The sequence below is a fragment of the Cryptomeria japonica genome, chromosome 2 (assembly GCF_030272615.1).
Source record: "Cryptomeria japonica chromosome 2, Sugi_1.0, whole genome shotgun sequence".
NCBI classification, from domain to species: Eukaryota; Viridiplantae; Streptophyta; class Pinopsida; order Cupressales; family Cupressaceae; genus Cryptomeria; species Cryptomeria japonica.
In genome coordinates, this window is record NC_081406.1 from 608,835,652 (window position 1) to 608,848,392 (window position 12,741).

At 36.6% G+C, this 12,741-nt stretch overlaps 1 protein-coding gene across 6 annotated transcripts in view; it reads right to left on the bottom strand.

The window, feature by feature from the left end:
- Positions 1 to 2,066, bottom strand: part of LOC131043740 (uncharacterized) — a 77,060-nt gene extending 74,994 nt beyond the window's left edge. For 2 of the 6 annotated variants that reach the window (XM_059216779.1, XM_059216777.1), the window contains exons 1-2: positions 1,437 to 1,574; positions 1,003 to 1,104 (exon numbers count right to left, since the gene is read on the bottom strand). Coding sequence is in view for 2 of the 6 variants with exons in the window: in XM_057976971.2 (XP_057832954.1) it covers positions 1,437 to 1,517 (81 nt within the window). In the remaining 4 variants the exon portion in view is untranslated. Of the gene's footprint in view, positions 1 to 1,002; positions 1,105 to 1,436 lie in introns of all 6 variants that reach the window. The other 4 variants (XM_057976971.2, XM_059216780.1, XM_057976972.2 and 1 more) reach the window with 4 other exon arrangements.
- Positions 2,067 to 12,741: the final 10,675 nt, after the last annotated feature.

Consider the following 12,741-nt stretch of genomic DNA (forward strand, 5'->3'; position numbering starts at 1 on the left):
GCCAAACCTGCAAGTCTGGGAAACTCCACGTTGACTCCAGCAACTATGATTTAACCATAACATCCAAAACTTGTCTTTGCCTTCTATATGTCACCACTCCAAGGAACCATTTTTCGGAATCAATACCACATTGGAGGATGGACACGCTGTGCTTGCATAAAAGGAAAAAACTAACAGAGACTTTTCAAAAATGGAGAGAAGGTCAAAAACTACCCAATTTCAGAAGCTCTTTTGCCTTTATTTTCCACTTTCAGAAGTTGGAAATAATTATCAACACTTGATATCTTGGATATATGCCTATTTGAACAATTATATTGCTGCAACACCTAAGCAGATGCAGGCAATTCTGCGAATCAAACTGAACGTTCAAAATTATTTCTTTTAAAATGAGTCAGAACACAGAACACTAAAAACGTTTCATCTTTTAGATGTTCCCTAGGGAAATATAGATGCCTCTGGTAAATACTAACCAAAGACTACTAGAAATCATATAATCACTATACTAAGGTTCCAAGAACCAGAGTAAAGCATGAACTAATTATAGTTACGATATGGAGTACTTAGTCCTAAATTATCACTAAATATTGTTCTCCTCTCAATACTCCAAATATTTATTTTTCTTTTCAGTAAAAAAAATCTACAATACTTTTTGAGTTGTTTTTCCTAATGCTCAGAAATCTCTGATCAATCAAAATCCGGGAAGGAAATTCCTCTCTTGATAAGTTCAGTTGTTTCTAATCTGCATGGTGCACTAAAAAGCACAAAGTGGAGCTCAGGCTAACATATACAAAAAATGTAGCAGAATCCAGAATCAATATGTAAAGTTTCATCATTACCATTGAATAGAACCGAAGGATTCTTTACAATCAAGTTAATTTATGTAGAGACACAGGAAAGGGAAAATTGTCTTCTTTAATATGCTCTCTTCTACAACCTCATGGCGAAATTTTCCTTCCTTAATGTACTCCTCTCTATGGTCCAGAAAAAGCATAGAGAAAATACCTTTCTTTTACACACTCTCTTATCTGCAGTCCAGAAAAACTATGTCCATTGAATTCCATATGAACCATAAAATCCGAAGAGTTCCACCCAAAACTAGAATAGCTGACAGAAAGCTCATACAACAGAGAACAAGATGAGAAGATAAGGTGTATACAAAATAAAGTGCACTCCAAACAAAAATAGTCTGCACTCATTTTGCAGAAAATCCGTGCAATAAGCTCACAGGGGGTGGACATCGAGAAATTTTTCTGTTCAAGTAATTTTTAAGTAACCACTGCTAAGAATCCATAACTTATTCCATAGAGAACATCCTACCACATGCATGAGTACACAAGGCAAATCCAGTACAACTAGATTCCAAAAAAATAAACCAGAATATAGAAAGACAACATTTTAACCTTTGAAAAGGAGATGGATGATTATAAACACAATACCTCCCTGCGTTTTAGCTTCTTCTCTTTGCTGCTCAGCTTCTTGGAATTCGCAGACGAATGATCAGCATTATGAAAGTCCATCGGTGTTAGCTGAAGCCCACAAATCTTTGACTCATCCAATGTCTTCCATTGAGACCCTCCCTAAATACCTCTTAAAACCGAAAGCCATAGCAAGCATTCCGAGGTCAATTTCATTAAAGCTTGCTGCCCCAAAGGAGAAAACGAAATAATCACGAGAATAAAGCAGAAACAGGGCCTCTGAATAGCATCTATTACTAAGATAGCTCAGTTAACGCACGCCCAAAGAAAGGAACAATGGAGCTATCCCACCCACATAGGAATCACAGCCCAGTCTCATAAATAAAATATAGAATTACGAATATACGTTTGTACAGAGTGGATATATATCAACAAATTCATGTGACCGCAGAGCAGAAAAGACAAGACGAAGACCCTGAGTGCGCAGGAAAATTGTACCAAATATCCCTACAAAAGCTCCTACACTGCCTACCCATTTCATAATAACTACCAAAAAAGACCCCATCACCTCAGTTTTCTCTATCTTGCAGATCGTTGCCCGCCGGCCATCTCAACTTCCAACACAACCAAAGGTCGTTGTACTAGGCATTTATGTAAACATTATGTGGGTGAGAAGGAGCATGTCTATTAAATTTTAGATTTTAATTTTCCTGCCATTTGACTCTAGTAATAATTACAATCATGAAGTTTTACAGTCCATTAGTAATGATTATAATTAGTATCAGTAATAGTAACGCTTCTGATCATTTTGTCATGGGGGCAATTATGGTGGTGTGTACCTTTGTAGGCCAATTCAATATAAACAAACAATTATGCAATTAAAATAATAATAATTAATTTGAAATGAATAATTAAATAATTAATTTTTTTCAACTTTAAGAATGATAAAGGAGAAGAATTGTGATGTCATATTAAAATATGTTTAATTCTAGATTGGAAATAGATCTTCTTTTTAGAAAATGTCTCAAAACTATCAAATTTTTGTTTCTTATGTATGTCAATCTTACAACTCTAGGTCAATTTTTAATAGTATGTACACGTCATATGACTAGTCCATCTAATATGATGAAATGCACATTTCTGCTTCTCAATTTGATGTGATCTCTAACTTACATTGTTTGTTAAGGGTTGGTGACATTTAAATATACCTTGAGGAGATTTTTAGGGTATTTTTAAATTGCAAGGGTTGTGTTCTCCTACCTATCAATCGCCTTGATTAGATTGTCTTTATGGTTATGGAAATGACAATAGAAAACAATCTCAGACAATGCAGATGATCTAGATTTCTTTGATACAGATTAGGTTCCTTTTAATGCTCTAGATCAAAAGATTCATATAATGATTCTTCTTTGCAATGTTGTAAAGCGGAAAAATCGAACCCTAGTTGTTCTCCCCTCCCCAACTCCAAGGAGAGAGAAGGGAGAGTCACTAGGGTTGATGGTTTTCACTTAGGAGAGACTTTACATTCAAAAGAGGGGTTGAAACCCACAAGATCCAATCCCACACAATGCAAGATTGGATTCTAAATGAGTTTCAAGGGTTGTGACATCAAGGATACCCTCTTTTGTAAAGAATGTAGATAGAAAGATTGAACTAGGAATGCATGTAAAGTAGGAAAGATTCACTTATAAACAGAGATAGGGATACGGGATGAAGCTGCGGACCTGGAATTAGCAGTAAAATGTCGAGACGGTGTTGTTCTGCAAATTTGAGCGAAAGTTGACGGGACGATGGCGCCCGGCGTGCACACGGTCCTCCGAAAAATCCGCGAAACGAAGTGGGATATGTTCGTCTCTGCACAAGGATTCCAGATCTTCAATTACAACCGCGTACCTGCAACCTACACACAGAAAAGAGAGGACGATTGGGGGATTAGGGATGAGGGGTTTGCCTTTAGGTCAAACCCCGGTTTTGGAATTAACCAAGAAATGAGAATGTTGTAAATGTAAATGTTTGTAATGTAAACAAGTACTGATACCTTGTTGTAAGAATGTTTGTATTCTTACATGCGAAGGTGTAATGTATGTAGTATGTTGTATGTTGTATGTGATCTCCTCTTCAATGGTTGAATCCTTGTCTTGAATGCAACACTTAGCCTTGAATGGAGACTTAGAATGCTCAATTGCTTGAAGGAATGCTTGAATGTTTGAATGTTTGAATATCGCTTCCGCCTTTTGCACACATATGTCTTCCTCTTTCTTACCTCCTCAAATGGGAGGGGAAATGTAGTTTATATACTTGTCAATTAGGGCTGATAGACTGATATTCCCGACCTTAGGCCGACCAGGAAACATTATTTCCCGAATTGCAAACTTAAAGACCCGATGCCCAAAAGAGACCGGGCCCAAAATAGGGCCAGGGACCAGGGCGTTGGGCGCCCTAGTCCAAAAGGACCAGGGCGCTGGGCGCCATGGTCCCACCTCCCGGGACAGCAGGGTGCAAGGAGGGATCAGGCCAGGGTGCAAAAAAATGCAATTTTTAGTGTTATAAACAGGTTTTGGGGTCTCCATTCAGGTTCAACGTTGCGCCGCCATCGTGAAGACCCAAATGCAGTCGAAATTGCAAGTGTCGCAATTTTAGGACGCTACAAATGCATATGAATTTTTCTTAATATTTGACAATAAATGAATGTACATTAAATCCATTTAATTATAATTATATTACAATAAATCATGTGAATGTACCAAGTTGACTCATGAAAAGATTGAAACGGTGGGAATCAATAGATTTTTAATTATAAAATGTAAAACTTAAGAACTAATTATGTGGGGTGCAAGATTGATCTCAAACTACGAAATTAACCTAAGATAAGGAAACAACACTAATTTTGACATGAAGAATGAATGCTTAGACATGTGGGTGTAATAAATGTCAACTATATCAGAGTATGCGTGGATATGGATAATGTTTGAATGGATAGTGGTAATGGATAACGAAGTGAGTCCAACTTCACACAAGATTGAGTCATTTAAAAATAGGTACAAGTATCAAGTCATTCTCTCAAAATGGACCCACAATTAAATGGGAATCAACATGGGTATATGAATTTCACTATTATAAACAGTGTAGATCACAAACACACAATTTTATTTTTTCACTATAGTGTGTTTTTGTATTAAACAAAGCAAAATTATAATAAAGAAGGCAGTCACGAAGGTTATAAAGAACCAAAGTTTAGAAAAGAATTGTCAAAGGCTAAAAAAGAAAGACTTTACAAAATAACAATACAAGTGAGTACAGGTTGACCCTTTGGTGAAATTGTGGGGCTTCTTGTCTGTAGAGCCTACAACCAAGGTTCAAACCTTGTAGGGTTACTCTCTATTGTGACAACAATTGAGATTGCTTACCCTTAATTTTTCTCTCATTAATGGAGCAAGGAAGGTTAATCTTCCAAGCAATATGAGGGAATATGTCAAATGGACTGAGCCAGAGATTGGATGGATAAAAATGAACTTTGACGAGGCCTCAAAAGGGAATCTAGGGTTAAGTGAGGCATGATGCTTAGCTAGAGATCACAATGGTAAAATTTTGAGTGAGAGGTCTGAACATCTGGGCTTGATGACTAATAACGAAGTAGAATTCAAAGTTTCTCTATTGGGAATTAAGTGTGTATTAGAAGTTAATGCTAATAAAATTCATCTTGAATGAGACTCCCTCATAATAATTAATGCAATCAGGCAAAGCACAACCCCAAATTGAAAATTGGATAGATGGCTAAGACCAATTAAGGAAATTGTTAAAAGGCTTGATGAGTTTAGAGTTTCACATATTTATAAATAAGGTAATCAAGAATCTAACACACTTGCCAAGCGAGCGACTGAGGTGGAGAGTAGGATCAAGTGATAATTGTGTGACGGTGAGGTGGACAAAATGATGAGACATATGACGTCATGTGTTCGGGTAATCATTCATCTTCGTAGGTTGGTGAGGGCATGATTTCCAATTGGGTGTGAAATGGGAGATGGCACGATCAGTTATTTAATGTGGAGGATGAAAAAATCTAATGTAGATAAAATGACGGTTAAGGTGGAGATTGGGCCATGAGGTGGGAGGCGATACGAAGGACACATGGGCTAGAAGGACGCCTCATGTAGGTTTCACTTGTGGGAAAGCACGATATGTGACAGAGGCGGGGTGGGAAAGAACTCAAAAATTGGTAGGCATTCATTGAATGATGAAATGGATGATTAAGGTGGTGAGAAAGAGTTATAAAGAAGATGTGGTAGAGGTAATTTGCACGCACAATAGTTGAGGCCTGAGCTTAGACTGCCATGGATACACCTATGCATTTATGTTGTAGGAAGAAACAAATGTCATTTTTGGGTGACATCTTTGAGAAAAGATTAAATCAAGTCTTTTATGCAAGGCATGGGATGGTAGTGCATGTCATCCAAAGGGTGTTAGGTGAAGATTTTTCAAAGGTTGAACATAGATATAGGGTCAACACATACATCAGTGCAATGTTTGTGGTTGGCCTCATTAATATCGAGGAAGACAAGGAAATGGTGGGTGCGTTATGCAAGAAACTAGTAAAAAAGTGTTACTTAGGAGAGCTTGATGATGTATTGGAATGTGGACAAAAGGAGAATGATCCCACTACCAATGGACTTCTATGCGGTTCACTAAAGGGGAAAAGAAGTGGAGAAATATCTAATACTGGTCCTGATGGACAAGGCAAGAGTGGAATAGAGGCGAGCAATAGTGGTTAGAGACGCTATGTTTCTCAAGAAAATGGTGGAGTTAACAAAGGAAGGTGGACATGGGTGGCTACAAAAATATATGGTTTCTAAAGGATTGGTAAGTGATGTTGCAAATGTGGGCTCGGTTGCGGATGGAGGCAATGACACAGGTGCTCCTGGTGCGACTCTCCCTTCTATGGAGTTGTTGGACGCTCATGGTGTGTGCATTCTAAATTGTTCGGTGAAGGCCCTTGGACGGGCCTAAGCTTTGCAGGGTTAATCTTTTTTTTAGGTAAATTGTCTGATAATTTTTGTAAATGATACAAATTATGTAGGGGAAGGGTGCAAAATTAGGGACAAATCCCATATTTTGGGTTGTTTTTTATCACAATATGTTTATATAGGTTGATAGGGTTGTCATTTTGTGTAGACTTGCAGAATATATGTGAATGTATTGGGATGCAGGGGAATATGTATAACAAATTGATATAGTGGTGATAGATAGATAGATAGATAGATAGATAGATAGATAGATAGATAGAAAGGGTGAAGGTAGGTTGATTGTAGATAGACTTGGGGTAGATAGTTGGCGTGAATACTGAATCATATATGAATGTAATCAATGTGTTTGAATTAATATCAAGGTGCAACCCCATAAAAAGATAGTTTATCGATTTAAAAAAAAACAAAAAAAAAACCAATATAAGTGAGTACAAAATCCACAAGAACAAGTTCATTATAAGAGTGTACAACAAGCTAATTACAAAAACTATAGAAATGCATTGTAGAACATAATCCTTATGTATAGAGAGCTAGTTAACTTGGAATTGGTTGATCAATAAAATGATCTACTCCAATTGGAATGTAGGCACGCCATTAGTCTTTGGCATTAGCAATAATAAGGATAGCTATAACAATAATAGAAAACAACAGCAATAGATATGACATCATCCACAATAAAGATGATTATATTAGCTTTATAGGAGTATGTGCACGATATAATTTATTTACTAAAATCTTTTCATAATTCTTTGTTAATTGAATTAGAGGTGATTGATTTGACAATTGATCTATTGTAGTTGGCAGGTAGTCCGATTTTTATTTATTTTTGGCATTTCATAGAAATGAGAGGATAATGAAACAATATAAAAGAAAATACCCAAGTAAAACCATGAAATTACAACTTGTGTGGATGAATAGAAGAATTAGAAAGCATAATTGAACGTCTAATTCTTTATAAATATAAAAGGATAGCATATCTAACTTAATAAGTAGTCATATTATCCTTCAAATATATTTTAAATAAATCTTATTTCCAACTTAAATGATGATAAAATAAAAAATGTTAAGATTTTTTAAAAAATAGACAACATTTTTTTTAGCAAGCATGTAGACCTAAAATAAGTATATTATAATTTCATCAGCACTAACAAAAAATACATTTAATTGGTTGAACAAGTAGGTTCCTTTAAATCTCTCACCAACAAGTAACTTGTATTGCAATATTGTATAAAGAAGCATTTGAATCATAATTGGACTTTCAAATTTGTGCCCTTAACTTGGCTTTGTACTTATGACAAAATGTAATTTTCACTTAATATTAAGGTGTGGAACTTGGAAAGTTTTGGGAAGAAGACGCTAATATATTTATTTCAATGGGAAGAATGGAAAGTGTTGGGAAGATAGCCAATGTCAATTCTTACAAAAACTACAAGCAATTGAGGTGCATAATTTAATAGTTAAATTAGATTGGATCGAAGAATGTATAAAATGAGAAAAAACATTTAGAATTTGTATTCAAGTCAAATGGATATTTGATAATGAACCAAGAAGATAGTGCAAAGAAGAGAAGTCTCGTATACCATTGAATTGTATAAGACCTTTCTTAAACAAATGATAGGCTCATCTTGGGCACATCGTGGTTAATGTTTTTTCCTGAAACTAGATATGTTTATTCCACCATATGGAGGAAGAGCCTAAGCTAAACCCATATGTAATTATGATTCCTTCCTATTTAAAAATTAGCATGCATGTTTTCATGCTTTCCAAATGGATTAGATATGAAATTAAACTAATATGAAAATATGGTGCAAGGGGAATTTTTCCTATTAACCTTGTATCATTTCCCTTTAATGTCAATTGTATCTCTAAAATCTTATGTGGTTTGTCACTTTTAATGGCATCAATGATAAAATTTATCAACTAAACATATTCCTAAAGTTTTTAGATCAATAATACCAATATTTCCTTTGGTTTTAGGTTGCATACATTGAGCATGGAAGATGACTTTTTGACCAACAATACCACCCCATTTAATCCATGGGAATGTCATATGAGTTTAGACAAATCTTTGTACACTATTTAGTGACATCCAACAAGAGGAGAAGTGTACATATGTGGTTAATAGTTTCCACTTGAACTTTTTTTACTAATGGTTTTTTTTACCCCAATTAAATATTATTTTATGTTTGTTTAGCTAACAATTCCACATTTTGAGAGGAAATGTCCTTATAACAAATGGAATGCCAATATACCATGTAAAAAAAAATTATCGATAATAATAGATTTTTATTAATTCAAAATTTAGTACCAATTTTGGGGTTCTCCAAACCAGATTCGCCAACACAATAAGAGAAACCGGCCTAAAGTCAAATTGTACATACCCAAACCCAAATAAAAATCACCCATACCATGAACTTTACTACCCTTCTAAATTACATACATATAAACAACACTAACATTGACCGATACAAAGACGACAAACAAAATTTTACAACCATCAACCTGAGCATGACACAGAGAGACTCAAACACACGAACCATCCTTCTTGGAAATGTTCAGGGGTCCATTGATCGAGCAATCCTTGGCATTAAACCGTGATGATGAACCAGTTGCATCTGCACCTTGCGCATGCCCACCCCATGCTCTAGTGCTTTCTCTCGTAGATATGTTTGTTGGCAAGAGACATTGTACCAGTAGAGATTAGTGTGTGAGAAATGTTTTGGGGTTGTCATTGATGGCAACTCAAATCATAAATCACATCCGGTATATGCTAAATTGTTCTACTGGAAGTTTGATATCCATTCGCTTAAGTCTGGAAGGTGGAATACAGTATGCGATAGAGTATGAGTACATTGAACAAAAATCAATTTTGGTTGTATAGTTTTGGTTGTAGTGGAAGAGGTAGTTAATTGGATGTTCGAGACAACTTATTTCGCAATCCTAGCCTCCGGTATTGATTCTTGTGCAAGATAGAAGATCTAGTATCCGATATTTCAAGAAGAACAGGGTTATTTTGGTGAAGTGTGTTATGCGAAATCTTTGGGATGATTTCGGTGGTTGGTTTTGAGTTTGAGGTGGTCGAGCCGACATGTGTGAAGCATATTATCAATTTGTTTAGGTCCGCATATGGATTTGTAATCGAATTGAGCCGACTTATTGTTGCACGTTTCATGTTTTGCAGATATTTTGAAGCCAACATATTGGTGACCTAATCAAGTGGTGCAGATATATAAGGCCACTCTATTTGATCATTTTATGTATGGATCATGATGTGCGAAGAGTGTATGAGCATCTAAGCGCATTTTCACGTGCATTATCTTTGATTTAGTACTTTGGTGTATGTTAGAGCAACAAAGTAGAGCAATTTGTCATAACAATGGAAGATGGTCACTTTGCGCTTAACCAAAACTGCATTTTGGCATTTGTAGATGCTACTCATCAGTTCAAACATTCTTGTTATCATTTGTAATCATTTTTAGGACAACAAGTCCTCCAAGGTTGTAGCCCTCTTTTGTAATTGAGCACTGAGCTCTAGGTAGTGTGCCTAAATGCATGTGCATTCCCCTCTTGTAATATTACTATACTCCTGATCACAGTATTATAATATTGTGGGTCTCAATCCCATCGTGATTTTTCCCTTTCTGGGTTTCCACATAGAAAATTTGGTGTTATGGTTTTGTGCTTGCTTGCATTTAGTTTCTATACTTTGCTTTTATTCATTTGCATCCAGTGGTTTAAGAATCAGTTGAAGAAATTTGTTAATTGCAGAACACTGATTCACCCCCCTCTTAGTGTTCATTGATTCCAACAATGTCTTCATTTCATCCTAGCCCTAGAAAGCCTCTGCACGATGTGAATCATGGTTCATCCCACACAACCACCAAATGAAAGGAGCATACACTAATGAGGTATCTTATAAAACCCTACCCTCATCATCCACCAATAAACCCATCATTGCCTCAACCTTAGCTAGAATCAATTGTAGACCATACAACCAGTATTAAAACTCCCTCCACTTCCTCCTTTCTTCCAAACTCAAGACTCCATGCAACAACCATAGACATAATGTCTATGTTTGTCCAATAACGATGTTTAGTTGCCACGAACTCCTTTCCCAACAACATCTCCACAATTTGCAGAAAAACCACATCATCATAAAGAAAAACACTCCTCAATCTCTTCTCACTAATATGATCTCTAAAAGCCAATTGTTGGTGTGGCATAATTAGAGAGAATGTGGTCTCCATCTCTGAATACCTTCTCCACCCATCTAGTGAAAAACTCATCAGCCCACCATTTGTATAAATAGACAAGTAGCTTGTCCCTTTCAATAAATGCCACACCAAATAATAATGTTGCAACATGAACGATGATGCTCCATCTCATGGAAAATCAAGTTGCAATCCTCTCAAATATTCAAACACTTCAGTCGTACCATTATTAAAGGAAACTACCCATTTGGATAGCCTATCAGCAATCACATTGCCTCCCCTATGTACATGGCCAACTTAAAAAATCTTCAAAGGTCGATAGTAATTGCTTGGTCACTGTAATGTAATTTATTAAATGTCAAGCCTTTATATCTCCTTGCTTTCTAGCATTAATTATTATTAAAGAGTCCCCCTCGAGGGAAACTTTAGAGAGGCCAAGCCTTTTACCCAGCTTCAGTACTTCAATTGTAGCATTGGCTTCAACCACACTATTCGCATGCACTCCATCATCTAGCTTCACAGCCCCAAATGCAATCAAATTGCCCTCCCAATCATGCACCACTAATCCAGTTCCAGACGAGTCAGGTTTTCTAATAAAGGAGCATCCCCGATCGATGAGCAATCTTGCATCAACCAAAAATATTTCCTTTCAGTTTTGTTATTGTCTAGTTCTTTATGATGTTTTCTGTGTTCTTACCGGTTGGCACCAATAGTTTCTTGTTCTTCATGGCAGATCTTATTTTCAATTTCCAGGTAGGTTCATGTGCTTAATTGTAGATTTTCAGTTCATTTGGGTTCTTTTTGAGTCAGTTATCACTTTCGATTGACTGAATCTGGGTTCCGGGACAGTTCTTGTGCTTATCGGTTGGTTTTCCTTCATTACCAGTGCGATTCTTGGCATGTGGATCTATCTTGGGTCTTGTTCAATGTTCTTTGGAGTGTGGTCGACCTTCCTGCTGAATTGCCCTTCGTGGTTGTTATTTTCCAGAAAGATTTCTTTAATTCTTAGGGCCGACCTAATTACACGTTTCATTTTCCTACATTGGTAAATGTAATCTTATGAGGTCAACCCAGATATATTTCGGTGGGTATAAATATGTTATTATGTAATCATTTGTTGGGGACAGAGGAAGTAGAATTGAGAATAAAAATTGAGATTCACATTTTGTGATCTAGTTGATTCTTAGAGTCCTGGATTGCATTGTATTTGGCTGATAGCCTGCATGTAACCGATTAATTATTGGATGTTCTTTGATGATTATATGATGATAGCCGAATGATTTATGGAAGTTCTAAAGCAATAATATGATCTTTTTATGTAATCTTGTTATGTTTTCTTGCTGCTTTCATTGTGTTACTCTTGTTGCATAAGTCGGTTGATTCTCTTTGAGGATTTTACCGATTATGGCTGCATCAAGTGGTGTTAGAGTTGGTTATGGATTGGCTGGTGGAATAATTGTATGCGAACATCGAGGCATTCCTTTGGGTGGACAGATCATTGATTGGAGGCAGGTTGCATGTGTGTTCAATAGATCGTCGAGGGGAGGCAATTGAAACTAGTAGTCAGATCGCCGAGTTGAGGCAGTTCACCAGAGTGGAAGAGGAGATGCCACCTAGAAGAACAAACCCCCAGAGGGTAGAGTAGATGATGAAAGACTTCAAGAATGAAGTGAGGAATGAAATCTAAAATGCTTTGGCTGGTTTGCAGAGAAACCCCGATTATGAGGATGAATATGAAGAAGTCGGTGAAGAGCTTGAGGAGCTAAAGGACCGAAAGATGAAAGAGAGGAAATATTCCTGAGAGTTGTGGCGCAAAAGCGAGTAAAGTTCATAAAGTTGAAGTTTCCAACTTTTCTGGAACACTGAACCCGGAGGATCTGATCGATTAGATCAGAGAGTTGGAGGATTACTTTGAGTTTGAGGATGTCAAGGACTCGCAGAGAGTCCGATTGGCACATACTAAGTTGAAAGGGCATGCTGCATTGTGGTGGAAAGAATTATAGAAAGATAGAGTGGAGAATGGTGAATTGAAGATCACCCGGTGGAGACAGATGGTTGCAAGATTGAAGGCCAAGTTCATACCGAGAGACTATA